This window comes from Botrytis porri, assembly GCF_014898465.1.
Source record: "Botrytis porri strain MUCL 3234 chromosome Unknown BPOR_006, whole genome shotgun sequence".
Classification (NCBI taxonomy): domain Eukaryota; kingdom Fungi; phylum Ascomycota; class Leotiomycetes; order Helotiales; family Sclerotiniaceae; genus Botrytis; species Botrytis porri.
Window position 1 is genome coordinate 1,810,155 of NW_024066080.1, and position 16,882 is coordinate 1,827,036.

General features: G+C 42.9%; 4 protein-coding genes across 4 annotated transcripts; 1 reads left to right on the forward strand and 3 right to left on the reverse strand.

Moving 5' to 3' along the window:
* Positions 1–274: 274 nt before the first annotated feature.
* Positions 275–2,350, reverse strand: EAF01_005052 (uncharacterized protein; the record flags this gene model as incomplete). Its single annotated transcript, XM_038913307.1, has 3 exons — positions 1,821–2,350; positions 1,515–1,724; positions 275–1,464 (listed from the first exon to the last, which is right to left on the reverse strand). Exons 1-3 carry the CDS (start codon positions 2,068–2,070, stop codon positions 275–277), a joined length of 1,650 nt encoding a protein of 549 aa, XP_038771393.1. The 5' UTR covers positions 2,071–2,350.
* Positions 2,351–2,889: 539 nt separating this feature from the next.
* Positions 2,890–5,800, reverse strand: EAF01_005053 (uncharacterized protein; the record flags this gene model as incomplete). The annotated part of the gene is made up of 2 exons (XM_038913308.1): positions 2,890–4,283; positions 4,339–5,800. 2 exons carry the CDS (start codon positions 5,798–5,800, stop codon positions 2,890–2,892), a joined length of 2,856 nt encoding a protein of 951 aa, XP_038771394.1.
* Positions 5,801–8,477: 2,677 nt separating this feature from the next.
* EAF01_005054 (uncharacterized protein) lies at positions 8,478–9,725 on the forward strand (the record flags this gene model as incomplete). Its single annotated transcript, XM_038913309.1, has 4 exons — positions 8,478–8,573; positions 8,717–8,885; positions 9,105–9,526; positions 9,615–9,725. 4 exons carry the CDS (start codon positions 8,478–8,480, stop codon positions 9,723–9,725), a joined length of 798 nt encoding a protein of 265 aa, XP_038771395.1.
* A 525-nt stretch (positions 9,726–10,250) lies between these two features.
* Positions 10,251–10,638, reverse strand: EAF01_005055 (uncharacterized protein; the record flags this gene model as incomplete). Its single annotated transcript, XM_038913310.1, has 2 exons — positions 10,251–10,436; positions 10,537–10,638. The coding sequence occupies 2 exons, from the start codon at positions 10,636–10,638 to the stop codon at positions 10,251–10,253; spliced, it is 288 nt and encodes a 95-aa protein (XP_038771396.1).
* Positions 10,639–16,882: the final 6,244 nt, after the last annotated feature.

A 16,882-nucleotide genomic window follows, 5' to 3' on the forward strand; every position in this document is an offset into this window, starting at 1 on the left:
ACCATACTTCTATACTCACATCTGACGATGCATTTCGCAAAGTCAAGTCAAACTTTCATTCATCCTCGAAGACGATAAACAAAACGAATATGATACCACGACTATACCGCATTTTTTTCAGAGCACTATACAAAATAATCCACAGCCATCTCAGTTTTCCCATTTATTCTATACACCAATCATTAACCCGAAATTACCATCCCTAATTCTCGAAATCGCTCTTCTCCATTCTTTCCATTCCCTCCATTCTCCGAACCACACCCCACTGTACACTTCACCCACCCAAAAATCCTCTCCCCAAATTCCTCCCCCGTTCCCCACTAACAGCATCCAATCTCACCGCCACCAACACACATTCCCACTCCGCCTTCCCATTAACCAAAGCCTTTTCCCCCACACCCACTCCCACTCCCATCCTCGCTGCTTGCAAACCACCCCCACGATTTTGAACCCTCAGCCTCCACTGTCCCGACTTCACAATCCAAGTTTCATCTTTCGTTGCTCCGGAGCCTATGTTAACATTTGCCGGAAGCGCAATCCCATCTCCTATTCTCCTCTTTTTACTAATTCCTTGACCACCGATACTAGAAGTTTCATCTGTAGCCCCATTCAAATCAACCACCTTCCCATCACACACCACCCCACAGTCTTCTCCAATAACCACTCTAACCATCTCCTCACTCAGTCCACTCTTGCCCGGACTAGCCGGTTCGCTGCTCGCGCCACCATTTTTCATCAATAATCCCAAGGGTTGTTTACCCGGTAGATTAAGTTTCGTAGCAACCACCTCCAACAATCTACCCATCCGTATTTTCGTTTCCCCAAAAAATTCCAAGCGCATAGTATCCCAATGAAGCAGTGTAGCCGAATCACCTATTTCGAGAATAAGCTCGGAGGGCGATGAATCGGCAAACGGACGTTGGTAGTGTACGTAACCTACAGATGGTGTTGGAGGTGGGGGTGGAGAGGTGAGAGGTTCGGTAGCGGGAGCGGTAGATGGGGAGATATTTGTTAGGATAGAGAGGCCAGATTGCCTGATATCCACGAGTCGGATTGTGATTTCTGATTTTTTGCGTAGGAGATTATAGGAAATAGAATGGGGAATTAATTTTTGTTCAAGACCTTTGAGATGGAAATATCGACAATCTCGTAAGAGTTCAGCACGGTGTTCTGGACTACGGATTTCAAGTGGGTAACCACGGAGAAGATGAAGAATTTCGGAAAATGTTTTCGAGGAGCGGTTGGGTACTGATGGGGGAAGAATAGATGGTGGTCGAAGAAGACCTTCCCTGCTTAGGCCGGGAAATACCTCAGTAGGGGAGCTAAAGAAGATAGTGAAGCTTAGGGAGAAGTAATTTGGACTGTTTCCGGGATCGGAAAATAATTCGCGAGGAATCTGGAATTCTCGATCTCCAACTGTTATGAAGATATTTTCTTCATATAGCTGAGAGATCAACCTTGGTACTATCTGCTGTTAACACATCTCCCCAAGTAATGGAGAGGGAGAGACAAACATGAATAGAATTGAGCATCGGCAAATAACTTAACAAAATGACTTGCATCCCTTGGTGCAACATGGTATCCTTGCAAATGAAGTGATATGTCTTTGAACGTGATAGGATCTCGATCGATATAAAGGGTCCTGATAGCTGTATTTGGATCTTCTCCTTTCTCTTGCGCTTGCCTCAATTGGCATTGAAAATATTGGGAAAAATATGAGGGTGCTCTAGGTTTCTTAGCTGGTGCCCTCACTCTGAAATTTCTTATCCATCCAGAATCTTATTTTCAACCAGGAAGTGCGAAGAAAGGATAATACATACCATCAGAACTCAAACTAGCACCACTCAACCGGAAAAGTTCGGTCCCGATTTGAATCGGAAAAACCTTTTCATGAGGCAAATGATTCGGAACATCCGTATTCCAATTTCTCGCCTCTGGATTCCTCAGTATTCCAGGAGGATCTGCCATTCTCGAGACGCCCGATGGACCTGAAGCGCCCAGCGGTGTGCCTCTCGCAAGATTCGTCTCTCCGACCCTATTGCTTTGCGCCATCGTGGCTCTCTGATCCATACTCTCAATCGGAATATCCCAGCTCTTACTCTACCAACCCTCCAGGCCTACTAGTTTGTGAAATACGCCTGCACCACGATTCCACGCAAAGACAATTTCTCAAAAGCCACACGTGATCAGAATGCTGGAAGAGAGATTTTTTGGGCCAAGATAATCCGTAAATAGAATTAGTAGATGCACGATAAACGCGTGATTCCAATTGGTCAAGTGTGATTTATCTCCAAAATACAATAACAGAACGTCTCGTTTTAGAAAGCGTATATGTTCGGTGTGTTGATCCTGGCTTGTGACAATGGAATGGAAGCTCAACTCGGAGATAAAGCAGATACGCTAGCCTCAACTAGAAAATTCCTAATCACATATCACATGACTCACACAAGGCGTATAATTGTCTCATTAATTATATTTCAAGGTTTCACTGCATCATGGAATGAGATTTAAGAGCATTTATTGCGGCATTTCCGACGATTAACTTGTCAATTCTAGATGTCACGTCTCAATGTGCAAAGACCTCCAAGGCTGAATGTTTGAATAATTGCATAAAATTGCTTGAATTCCCTATTCCATTCATGAATTCTCCTCACCAGTCAGTCTATGGTTCTCATCTGACACGACCTTTACCATCTAAAGAAAATGTGGAAGCTGATGTAGCAAGCACATTATCTAGCAAATATATCATACAAATTCGTCATCATTTTGCCAATCCATGCATCAATTACATGCAAAAATATTCGGGTATAGTATGTTTGACTCCCGACCCTGTAATAAAAAGAAATCTAGCCCCGTCCAGTCTGTAATCTGCTACATCGTCCTCTACCTCTACTCTTCTTCATCTTCAACATTTGGTCGACTACCACCTGTAGTTCCACTTCTCGCTCGGCTTGCTGGTGTACCACCGACTAAAGTTCGACCAGGAGCAGCTTGTGATGTGTTACTAGTAGTCGAGTTGGAAGCCACACCGGCAGATTGTTGTCCTGCTGAATATGATGGGTATAGTGATGTCGACGATGGTATACCAGCCCCATCGGGTCCAATCTGACTTCTGTTCGAAGCAACGGATGTGTTACGTCCGAGTTGACCAGATGAATTTGCAGGAAATGGTGCGTGTTTTTGATAACCACTTCCACTGCCATATGAAGAGTTGTACTCAGTGGAACCAGCAGCACCTTCATTCATGAAAGAATTTCCATAAGTTCCTGATCCTGAAGGCTCGTCTATTGTAACGCTAAAACCAGGAGATGACTGGAATGCATTCGGCGGTAGATGCTCTCCAGGCTTTCGTCTACCTCGGGTGCTTGCTCTTTTCATAAGAGATGTCCTTGAATTGCTGTATTGGTGGTCGAATTTATTTTCTCCCAAGGTCGACATATCATCGTTGTCGTTGTAACTGTTACTATGGGCAAAATCTAAACCAGGGCGTCTTGCATTCAAATGTTCCGCGGCCTCTTCCTCTGTATCTATTGGACCAAGATCTGGGTTTGTATTTTTGAGAGGTTTCGTGGGTATGAGACGTTTTGAGTCTTTAGTGGTTGATGATTTATCCCGTGCTTCAGCGGCCCATTCATCTGTCACAGCGACCGAATAGTTGGGGTTGGCAGGTCCACCGAGAGCATCTCCGCCACCTCCAGGAGCGTTGATTGGAATCTTGCGTAAGGCCAAAACAAGAGCACACATGAATTTGGAGCGACGAGCAGCGCGAACTGTTTCGTTATGCCAATTAGATTTATGTCTGATTTCGACCTTGAGTTGAAGCTTATCCATGTTTCCAATGCCCACAGCCTCCAATACAATGTCTGATTGAAAATCACGAGCGTTGTCTGGATGGCGAACGAAATTTTCCATTTCTGTGCGTAGGAGTTCAATATCCTCGAGAGTAGTATCAAAGGAGATGTACATATCGAGTTGTTCTTTCATTGCCTTGCTACGAGTGATGTTCTCGACCCAAAGGTTGTTGAGTACAATATTAGGTACCTGTACCATCTTCATATTGTCGATGCGTTTGAAAATGGTAAAAAGTAAGGAGATTTGTTCTACAACAAGGTATTCGGAACTGATATCGACGCGATCACCGACATCATATGGATGTTTGACGAAAAGGAAGATACAAGAACCAAGAAACTCTTGAGTAGTTGCAGCAAAAACGAAAGATAGAGACAAGAGAGTCGTTCCGGCAGTTGTCAATGTGGTGAGGAAACCAGTATCTTGGAAAGCAACTATTCAAATGATTAGAGTGTGACCCTGTGGTTGAGATTTTGAGCTTAAACTTACTGTAGGCGAAAATGACAATAATGAGAACGATAATGAGTAAGACTTGATCAAGAACACCAATGGCCTGTCCAACGTCTCTCATGCTATTCGCAATCGATTTTCGGTCGCGGCCAATATCCACTACTTTCATGATCATCTCATCAAGAGAGATATCGCCATTTCCATCATTATCCAAAGCTTCAAAAATTTCCTCGGCTTCCATCTTGCGACCAGCACCAAGGACCTCCTCAAGATCATCTGCAGATAAAGAGTCCTTGCCTTCAACGACGAAAGACATCCATAAACGTCTGGCTAATGCCTCGGAAGATTTGGTCTTTTCAAGTGCTTCAATAACGACGGAGTGAGCAGAATTAGGGTTGAAAACTTGCTTTCCGGTAATCTCAGATGCAATATTTCCAAAGACTGAGGTAACTTTGTCACCAAAACGGCCAATATCTCCGATGAGCTTCATTGGCGTGTTTGAACCGGATCTGTTATGTCCCAATAGTTTTCTGTTCGTCTTTTGAAGGACGGCTTCAATGCTATCGCTAATAATGTAGTCTTCTTCGGCAAATTCGGGGCAGTACATTGGAAACAGAGTTCGGGATGCTTCATATAGGAGACCAAGCAAGTGGACGAGGTGTTTTGATTCTTTGATACGTCCATCGAAAGAGCGTCGGTGATAATTGACACTGATCAATTGGACAATGAGTTTCTCCACCAAGAGTATGATTGTAGAAATCAAAGTAGGTACCAGAACACGCTTCATCGTATTAACCCATGGATCCAAGGTGCCATCGTAATCTTTGCCATTTTTGTGCAGCTTATTTAATTCTTTCGTCGTCAAGGCCGTGAAGGTGACTAAGCTGGTAATGGCCCATCCAACCAAGGATAATGGGATTTCCAAAGCTCTCAAGATAGTTGCGTACTTTCGAACGCCAGTGCTGACGACTCCGCACAAAAACATGAAGATGTATGGTACGGCTTTCGAGCACAGCTTCGAAACCCAAATACTAAGCCAAATAATCTCAATCCAAGTGAAGAACAAGTATAATTTCATTTTTCCAATAGTTGCCGTTGGGTACAAGACAGCGAAGACAACGATTGGTGCGGCGAGTATTATACCAATTGGCGCAACGTAGAACATGTAACGAGTGACCACCGAGAAATTAATAACTGTGTTGTAAAATCTGCCCAAGCCATTGACAGAAATTTCCTCTCCGTTCGTTCCTCTTCTCGACGGATGGACTTTCCTTCTGCCGGCAAATCCTTTTCTAAACATCCCTTGCTTCTCGTCTTCTTTGCCAGAATCATTTTCCGAGCTTCCTGCCAGTATTCCTTCTCCAGGTTTTCGTGCTCCTGTGGAAGAGGCTCCAGTTCTCACTTGTGTGAGGGGGATGTTTTCGGTCATATCGCCGCCGTCTATGGGCTGAAAGCCACGCCGCGAGAAATCTGTTGGTGATCGAGGGGAACGAAGTGACATTTAATCGAAAAGTAGGGTTTTCGTGAGGAGAAAGCAAGTATAAAAATCGCAGATCTTTCTGGAGATCTGAGATTGAATCAGTGGCGGGGGAGATAAGATTCCTTGTGGAATGTTGCTCGTCTCAAATATAAAACTAGATTAGGAATAAAAATCATAAATTGGACAAATTGTGTAAGTGGTGAATCTCAAGGGAGAATCTTAGCAGATTTCAATCAATTGGTAGTCTGCGAAACGAATGTATGAATTCAATAGATGGCCGTCATTCGTATAGTAACTCGCGTCGAGCGTGTTCGAGGGGTTTTGATCAACAATCCGAAGAATAACCAGTTTGGATAGATAATATTCTGCTAGTTCCAAAAGAAGAATTGGAACCAACTATTTCAATAATGAAATGAAGGAAATGAAGGACACAAAGTCCAAAAAGTTGAAAGGAAGAAAGAATCCCGGTTGGAGTAAATCTATTAAAAGAATTGAAAGAAGATTTCTTGGTCATAGGAATTCGATTCGTGTGTATTCGAGTTTTTCTCTTCTATTCCGTTTCTTGAGGTAATGAAAGATCTAAGAGCAGAAACGGGACATAGCAGGTAAAGATTGACAAGAAGAGAGGAGATAGGAAGAGTCCTTGTGGAGAAAGCTGAAGATGTAAAACTTGTCCCTTGAGCAGAAGAAAAATGGAGCCAACGTCGAAAGGGTTGAAAGGGTCGAAAGGGTCGAAAAGAGTCGAAAAGAGTCTTAATTTTCTCTACCTACCTGGTAGCTACAGACTACAGTACACACCTAGGTACCTAGCAGCTAGGACCTAGATGCCATCTCATAAAATTCTTAATACTGGGGTTCCATCAAGTTCGTTCAACATTTTGTCTTACAGGCACGGAACATTATCAAGGGGGTAAGGACCGTAAGAGGGGGTCAAGATTCAAGAATGGTCGAGAATGCAAGGTACAGACATCCATCCATGGGCATGATAGCCAATGGGCATTTCTAACGGGCCACCACGATCACCATGGCCACCCAGGAATACGAAACGCCAAACGCCAAGGGAAAAGGCTTATTACTCGGTACAAAGATTCAACCTCTAATAATAAAGTGATGGAAGACTAGCTTTGCTCATCCTCCTGAAAAATGAATTTACAACACAAAGAGAGATAGATCTGGGACAAAAAACGAAGAATGTGTAAAGGACTCCTCAGGTAGGCAATCGGGTACTCCGTAAACTTTCCCATGGCCTTACGAGTTTCACGATGGAGGGTTAAGGGGCTTTCTTCGTAATATTGTACATTAGTCGCTTCGTATACGGGATATGCAATGACGATCATGAACTAAGAGAAGAATTTTGCATGTGTTGTATGTGTGATTGGAACACCTTCAAGATTTAGAAAGTTGGAGAGTACAGAGTAGAAGTGTAATCCTTCTTCAAGTCTTCGTATGCGGGCGGTGCTTCATCATCGTTCCTCCTCGTGTGTTGTGACTGGTCATGATTCTTGCTCCATCGTCCACGTATAAACAAGTCCGAGTCCACGTCTAAGTGCAAATTCCGCAATGTGTTCTGCAATGGAAGATACTTTACGACGTACCGGTATTCTACGATGTACAATCAGTCTCCATTTTACTCAAATCGAACCTAACAAAAACAAACTACTGAACAGTGCGGATCTCCCAAAGTACACAGCCGCTTCCCGACCAAATCATGAATTGGATACGCCGATGATATACATTTTTGGAAGGAAAATGTGGGAAGTTTGGTAGATCCGTCGACCATCTCAGCCACTACTCTTGGGGGATGACGATAGAGGCTCCAACATGATCGTGATCTTTGGTAATAATGCTCCATCCAGTATGTTGGATCGTGGAAATTGAATGGAACACAACCCCAGAGTCAAGTGTAATATCTTGGAGTACGGAGGTACATCAGTGGAAACATATCCTAACGTACCATGCACAAGACAGAAGAGAAGATTCAAATTGTGCTTCTATCTATGCATAATGAGAATCTCATCACATTAAACCCACATGCAATCAATCAATCTATGCTTCGCAATCACAAATCCTTATCTTGAAAATCATCCTTCGAATACAAGCCACCACTTGCACGACCTCTCGACATTTGAATCTTCGAAAAATTGTCCCTTCTCGACCACTCCGACCACAAACTTCCAACATCTGTCCACTTAATTCACCACCACCTCACCATTACGTCGAGGAAGGTACGTATCACGATTCACCAACAACTCTATTCGGTGCCTCCTTCCTAGACCTCTAAGTCACCAACCCTCGCCAGCCAGGCTCATCCTCGCTTTTGCGTTCTCGACCACATCGAACACATAAACAGTGACATGCGATGAATCCACAACTCATCTGGTCTCAAAGTCCCAAACAAGCAAAACCCCTTGGCATAAAGCTTGCTTGCTGCGTGGATGCCATGCTTTGCCGAAATAGAAAAAAATTCAATTGAAAGGTCTTCATCTAGTAAAATATTCCGTGTCCCCAACAAATAGTTCCAATGCCTCTCTTCATTTTCGCAATGCCAAGTAATTCCACTCCGCTCCACCCACAGACCTAGATTCTTATCGATAAGCTCCCATCAAAAAGCCGACGATAATTGACAAACCTCTTCACAAACCCACCTAATCAACACTCAATAGCCAACAACAAACGCAACCTAGATCCAAATCTAAAAATGAAGCTCACATGCGATCCAGTCCGGGCCAAAACCCTCATTTCAGCTTTCCAATCCGTCTCTGAACGTGTCACCAACGCCGCAGGAAGCAGAAATGTATGTTCATTGCCCCTCATCTGCATGAAACCGTTCATCCCTACTGGTGCCTGTCCTTCGCATCCTTCCAACTGTTATTCCTGTCTATCTATCTCTATGTGTTTCGAACCATAAACCCACAAGTATACTAACGCAAAAGATAGGTAAGATTAGTAGCAGTATCTAAACTCAAGCCAGCAACGGATATCCTAGCTCTTCATGAGCAGGCAAACGTCGAACATTTTGGAGAGAACTATGCACAGGAGTTGATGGAAAAGGCGGAGATCCTGCCGAGGAGTATTAAGTGGCACTTTATTGGGGGGTTACAGAGCAGTACGTCTAACTTTTCTAAGCATACTTCTGTGTTCTCAGTCATGTTCGTCTGAATAATTCGGCGAGATGCTGAGGTCGCGATGAGTCACATGATACATTGGAGAAATAGATTTTGGATGCTTCTACGCCCGAGTGGGCTTTGAAATCCTGTCTAGATTACTTTAATCAGGCCTCGTCGTCTCAACTTCGCTCAAAGCCTGACACTAACTTCAATATCAGATAAATGCAAACCCCTCGCCTCCACCGTCTTTAACCTTCACCTCGTTTCCTCCATCGATTCCCAAAAGAAAGCCTCTCAACTATCTCTTGGACGCTCTCTTCTTCCCATGCCCGCTGATTCAAACTCAAAGCCCTCCCCCTTAAACATTCACATTCAACTCAACACTTCAGGTGAATCCTCCAAATCTGGTGTTTCCCCTGGCAAAGATACTACCGAATTATGTAAATACGTCATTGAAGAATGTCCGTATTTAAAACTAGTGGGACTTATGACTATTGGCGCGATAGCTAGAAGTCATATGAAAGAAGGCGAGGAAAATGAGGATTTCAGAGTGTTAAGAGAGGAGAGAGATAGAGTTGAGAAGGAGTTGGGGATAGAGGGGTTGGAATTGAGCATGGGTATGAGTGAGGATTTTGAAAAGGTGCGTTTGTTTCCTGACATATGTCTAATCTTCTTGTTCCCTTCTTTCGGGAAATTTTATTATGATACCAGAACTAATGATCCAATAGGCGATTCGACAAGGAAGCGGAGAAGTTAGAATCGGCAGTACGATATTTGGAGAAAGACCAGCAAAGCAAGATTTCAAGGTGAAAAAGGGAGTTGAAGAAGAGAAATCTTAGTGTTATATTTTCTACTGAGAAAATTTTCAATTCTTACTCTCCTATATCTTATGAGTACACAAGGACTCTTTGCGTTACGTCTATATTGCAAACACCAGCTCTATAATCGGTGGAGAACATGCGAGGATTGGTTCACTGAGGTTAAAGGAATAGATTACGATTTTTAGTATGTGTGTTAAACTTGCAGCTCGAGCCGGATTATACTTAAATAAACGTAAAAGCCAGTCGCTACATGTTTGATGACATCTGTAAAATCATCTTTAAATAAATACCAATCGACAATATGAAGTGTAGAGATGTTCCAACCTCAGTGATCCGTACAGAATTTCAAGACTTTAAACGCAAAAGTACCGAGTAAAATCAATTTCATTTCATAAAGTCATAAACAAGCTAACTGGCGTGATCCATCCAATTGTTCCCAATCCATCACGAGTGAAGCATTTCCCACCCTACCAAGACCCCAAACCCCGCAACCCAAAAATAAAACTCAAATTGCTCCCTCGCCCCCTCCCCCACCCACAATATCTAACAACAACACTCCAGACATTCAAAACAAGCCAACCCCGCACAAATTCCACAACACAATCCTCCGTTTCCTCCACCACCTCTCTGGTGTACGGGAACACTTCCTGATGCGTGGGAATCGGTACTGCTGGTGCGGGATAAGGTGCCGGTGGGAGTGGGTGACATGGACATGTTGGCGTGTTTGGTCTTGAGGGGCGTTAGTGTTGGTTTGGGTTTGGGAGGGAGGGAGGAGGGGGAGGATCACGAGTGAGGATTGATGGGGTGAACAGGAAAGAAATTAACGTACAGGTTCTCGCATTTCGAAATCTTGACCTTTGGCGTTGTAGGCGGCGGGTGGTTGACGGATCATGGATGGGTGGAGAGTAGTGCGGGGGTTGGCGGCGACCATGTTTTTTTTTTTTTTTTTGGAGGTTTGAAGGAGGGAGGGAGGGAGAGATGGATGGATGGATGGATTTGTTTGTTTGTTTGTTTAATTTCAAGGCGATATAAATTTCTTAATATCGAAGACTTGGTTTGACAATTGACGTTGATGATTTGCGTAGAAGATTGAGGGGTTGGATGTTAGGTTGAGATAGAGGATGAGTTAAATGAGGTAGGTATAATTCCAATCAACTCAACAATGAATAATAATAATACTACAGTAAGTAGGTAGGTAAGTAAGCGCACACCAAAAACAAATTCACTCCCATTACACTCCGGGTCACAAGCCCTCTTATACCTGCTCACACCACACCCAACATCCCAGCCGCAGCACCCGGTCATCCTTAAGGTTCATCCATCCACCACCCAATCTAATCATGATGTAAGCCTTTACAAGTTGATACAAGCAAGACATGCTTGGCTACTTGGCGTTCCGCAACGGTATCCTTTCTTCGCTCTGAGAGCGAGCATGGAAAGTCAAATTCAAAGGGAAGGTGTGATTCGCGCGTGGTGGTGTGGCTTGGTTGCGCATGCAGATGCTTGCGGGATGTTTGTGGGAGTGTTTATGGAGTATGGATCTATATACGCGTATAGAGAGGCGCATTGCCATTATGGAATAGGTAGAGGATACGGGGATTGTGAGGACTGGGGTGTGTGTTGGGTTGAAGTGGGGAATTGAACAGGTCTTGAGAACTGGATTTTCAGACAGAGCTGCGGAATTGATAATTGATTTACATTGTAGAAATTGAGTTCATGTTGAACCCTGTTAAGATTTTCATGGAGAGTTCATGGTGTGTTTCGGAGAGATTTGCGAAAATCAATAGTCAGTCTGTTGAGGAGAAATTTGGGGTTGGGAAATCAAAATCTCAATACTACACTTTCTTTCTAGGTTGTCTATGGTCTATTCTATAAATCCATAACCCCACTAGTATAGTAACTTTATGCTTTAAATCTAGTGCGAGGAATTGAAACGGTTTATGCAAGATATCAGGTCTTAGTTTGGACGAACAGCAAGTGAACGAAAAGAAAAAGGGGTTGGTTTGAGATATAGATACTGCATGTGTACAATAAGCAAGTGAAGACCATATCATGCCGCGTAAACTCGCAAACGCTGTGTCTGGCTGCTATCGAATGAATGTTACTACCTAGGTATATAGCGCTAGCTGCAGGGCTGAGTCGGATGTATCGGCTTGTCGAACTAGCAGTGCATCGGTAGCTGGAAAAGCGGGGCGGGCCTTGATGCTTCTGGAATCTGGAATTTGGATTCGATGTGAGGGTTGGAGTTGGGAAAAGAAGATTCTACCTATTTTATTATTGTAAGGTCTAACAAGATAATATACGGAGTATCAGAATGAAAGCTAGATATCAAAGTTACTCGAGAACTTTCTATGGGGGCATTAGCGAACTCTCCAATGCTCTGTGATTGCTCCATCAGAAATTTATAAGTCGTAGGTAATATCATGCATTTTACGATTATTATGTCTACGATCAGCTTTCCATGTTCCATAATTTTGGGCCCATTCGATCATCCATTATCTTGCTACTTATCTTTTAGAATTCTTCGCGATTCCCTGGATGCTCGTTAAATTTCCTGTTTCTATTTTCCCCGTGCTATCGACAACTTTTCTCCATCGGGCGCAAAATCAAGCCTCGTCCGTGTCGAAAACTTTGTAGTAACGTCGTTCTCAAACTCAAATTAGCAGTAGGTGACTTAGAGGTAAGACAATCAAGTATTAATGTCGAGCTTGCTATTTCCAATAGACTCCACACGGTAAAACTCCGATTGAGCTTTGAAGGTCATGGCTATCTCTCGCATACTTTCTACCTTTCGAAGCTAAGACTTTTTATCTCATGTACCGTAATCTCTGCTTGTTGGATCCGGAGTTGAAATACTCGTAGTATGAGTTCCTGTTGTCAAGATACTTGGGCTCTGATTAATTGCACCCGAATGTTCCTGTCGCTCGGTAGATGAATGTTCGAGGTTGCATTGGTCAAAGAGGGGTAACGGTTGAGAGAGTGATTGATTATTTCCAGTCGATGTAAGTCACAGAGTGCTATCCCCTAGACCGCCAGCTACGGCCGGGTTCGCTTATAATGCCTTATCAGCCAATCAAAGTGTTATAATCTAAAAGGTTTTGATATGATGAATTGTATTTCTTTTGAAGGTGAAATATAGTAGTATTTAAAAACATTAAGAAATCTTTTTGTACAATTAAAATTTATAAATTTATAATAAACCTTCTAATTATTACTATTTTAATAATCTCTAATAAAAATTCAAGCTAAATGATTTTTAATGTAATATATGAAGTTATTGATGTTCTTGCTCATGCACGAACCACATTTCCCGGCCGTAACTGGCGGTCTAGGGGATAATTCCCAAATGATAGCGGTTAGGAAGTGTCCATCTAGAGAAGCAGGCGAAACGACGAGGTAGTTGCAAAATAGTATTAGACAAGTATGATTAGTTAAGTAGAATATACCTACGTTGACTGACCATCCCCGTTGAAAGATTTTAAAGTATTACTAGATAGCTCAATGTTTAGACTCCACTTTCAAATAATGAATACTCTTGGCGATCATCTGAAACAATCGCGGGGTAAAAAATGGAGTAAGTGAATATTCATTGACGACCTTCTGCACTGTGCAGTGAATTATGCATGTTCGAGAACTTAGCATCGATGGATGGAGAATATTAGGGCGAGTGTCCAAAAGTTTTTATGCTTATAACGTTCAAAAAGGTTCGAAAAGGTAAAGAGAATTTTGGACAAGCAGACGTGGATGGATGTAAGACGTACGAGTATCTGAAGGTGAGGTTAGAATCCGTTATACGCATTTGGAATCTTCAGATCATCGTTGTGAATGCACAGCACTTGATTATCTCGGCTAGGAGATAGAATGAGGTTAGAAAGGCGACCGCACTGTATCTAGCACTGCCAGTGCTTCAGTGCTAAGCGTACCAAGAATGGTGTACATTTTAGGGTTGTGAATTCGATTTGATGGCTGTATCACAATAAATCATATGACACCAATCAACCTGACGGAGCTTACCTCTCCACAGTCATGTATATATCACATGATTGAATCCTCTGATGACCTCAAATTCCGTATGAGATGTTCTGGATGATTCAAAATGCCTATCGTCTTTGATATGTCAGTTGGCAAAGAAAAAAAGCGATTGGCTGATTTGATCTGATAGCGTCATATGAACTGCCGGTCATTTAACAACCCTAGTACATACGCGATTATTTTTAAAAATATCTTTGGCTTTCATTGTCCTGTAACTCTGAATTTTCTGATTTTGGAAAGCGTCCATCATGATACATCGGCCAATGGACGGCAATTCGTGCTCTTGATGAGGGCTAATTTGCCAAAGTGTAAAGTCGCTTGGTATCTTGTTTTGGGGAAAGGGGAAGGGTGGCAGTTCTCGACACCATTATTTAAGCGTTGAAATTGTTGATTGGATCTTGGACTAACAACTAGGCTCGGATCCAGTGGTTCATATTTGAAATTACGAGTTGGGCTCTCGTTTATGAAGCTCACTGATGCAGAAATGGTGAGTCTCATTCCAGAAGTTGCCCGGAAGAGAGCGCAAGCCAACTCAAGGATTGAAAATAGTACGTATAGTAAGAGTGCTCAACAGAAAGCTTGAGAATATGCAGAATACGCAGAATGTACAATAAAACTTTGCACAAGGGAATGTTCCAGGATATCTTAAAGAATAACTCAATGAGAAGCTGTGAGTTGGCCCAATAGAACAATGACTTTCTTACAGAGGATTTCAACAGGCGGATATTTCCTCTTAAGCAGCAGCATCGATCTCACCTCGGATTTACCATCGATGTCAAATTCCACACAGTACAATTTGTACTTCGAATGGAGAGCTTACCGTAGATCGTGGCAAGATGTCTGTTCACATGTGGCCGTCGAATAAACCGTAATCTTCACTGGGTAGTCTCTTAGATTGCGCCGGCCATGAACACCGTTAAAACATTCATTCCGTGGCTTCAAGGTGTATCGTGCTATATGGCTCAAAGCGAACATCGAACGCTCCCTCCCACGGGGAGAGTGGTATCGGGGCAGCCCATGATTTTGTGGCTCACCTCAGCACCAATGACTCATGAGCCACTTTACTCTTTGACCTTCCGATGTCACTCTGCACATGAAGAACAGTATTTCAGAAATGCCTACCGACCTGGTAGATTGAACATTGAATCTTCAATACTTTTGGGTATGACGCCCTGTTTCTTCAACAATATTTGCACAATGGATACCCATTCTTCATGTATGCAGGTAAGCGATAGCCCGTGGTAACATATCCAGGGTAATCCTTGACAATATTGTAATTCTACCACGCAAGAATTATATACATAGGGTTAGAACCATTGCCGATTGTGCTCTATGTTGTGTTATAGCCTATAGTATTCTTGAATTCGTTGACTTCGGAAGCAAGCTTTTGCCAAACTTATTTTTCATCATCGTTGTTCTCCGACGGGTAAGTGTATGAGACTTCATGCATCTGATTAATTTGTGCAACGCCCCTTTCGGCCGCGTACAACAGATTGGTACACGTTGAATCATTCGTTGAGGAGATGATAGGGAATTTTTGGCTGCATCGCAGCCCTGTGCCACCAACGTGTAACCATAATTATCGTATAATTATAGATGAGAGGTTCTGGACTAAGGAAAAGTGGCAGTCCCGATGAACCTCGTTTTCCAAAGACTTTTGGATGTAGACGCAAAAATTCCAATCCTAGTATCAGTTACCCATTCCTTTGCAAAAAGAACTATCCCTCGCTCAAGATCCTAAACAGTGCCGGTAGTTAGCAAAAACAATTTGCGCTTTGAGATTTAAATCGCTTCAGATAGTTTCACGTGATGATATTTTTCGCATACTGCGCGAGCTGCGGCTGCTGGGAAAATACTCCACCTCACTAGCATGGATTGTGCCATAGAAGGGGTTTTGGATGTTGAGCAACATGGAACTATATATACCATAGCGATCCCACTTGGTTATGGCATCTTTGTTTACTTTCATTCTTGAGAATGAGTGTATATACATGTTTATTGGTTTCCTCATGAGCCTGACTGAAACTCCATCAGTTCACTCCTGACCCAATAGTGAGACTTCTCGCGAAGTCAGAAATCGGAGTTGGAGATTGATTCGAGTAATCATTACCTGCATCGGGTCCCAAGAACGATATGAGTCCTAGGAACTTATTTCCCCGAAAGGCTTCATCCCCTGGGCCAGGAGCGACACTCCCTGTTGTCTGACTGAGGACGTTGTCAAAACTCTCGAGATCCTTTCTTTGAAATTACCTTCATCCTCACACTTGATTACTTTTCCAACTCGATTCCAACTTTTCTATCTTCATTTCGACATGTACCGGGACTTTTATTTGACAACTAAATTCGGGTTCATCTTCGGCAGACAAGTGATGATCGGAGATGAAAGCTTCGAAAAGCTTCGCGTTCGGTACTTGTAACGAGCACGATAAAAATGAAATCGAACACGACAGCGGCTTCCACCTTCAAACTTTCAGTCACTGACTTCGACTGAGAGTTAAGCGTTTGCCATCCTGCCGACCGAGCCCCGCCTTCTAAAGCTTCCAGAAGCTCGAAACTCATTTCTTGGCAGCGAGCATCGTCGTTAGTCTCCACACCGGTCTCACTTTGATCCTCACCAATAATGTGTCAATTTGGAACTCCCTGAAGTAGGATTTACATACCTCAACAAATTACCAGGACTTGAAGGGAAGCAGAGCGAATATGAATTTGAAAGAAGCAGAAAGTACAATGCTGGCGATATATCAATCATATTATTGCAAAAATTGGCCAACTTTACATCTCAAACACTTCGATCCACTGGAAGGCAGGTAAATCAACTGCACATGGCAATGGGATTGACTGGCGCAAAACCTTGATTTATGTGGCAGATACACCAATGAGCAAAATATCAACGATCTCGAATCAATTAAAGATTGCAATGTTAGGGTTTCAACTTGAGCACAATGGCTAGATTTGTCATCAAATCTGTGCCTGGTACCTGATATGAATTTTGGGGATGAGAATATGAATGCGAGACGTTTATCGGGCAGACCGGAGGAAAGGATCCAATTTACAATCCCAAAAACCTGTGCCTTACTTCGTTTCGATTTGAACATTCGTCGACACATTTACTATTGTCACACTTACCACCTAAGGAAGACGGT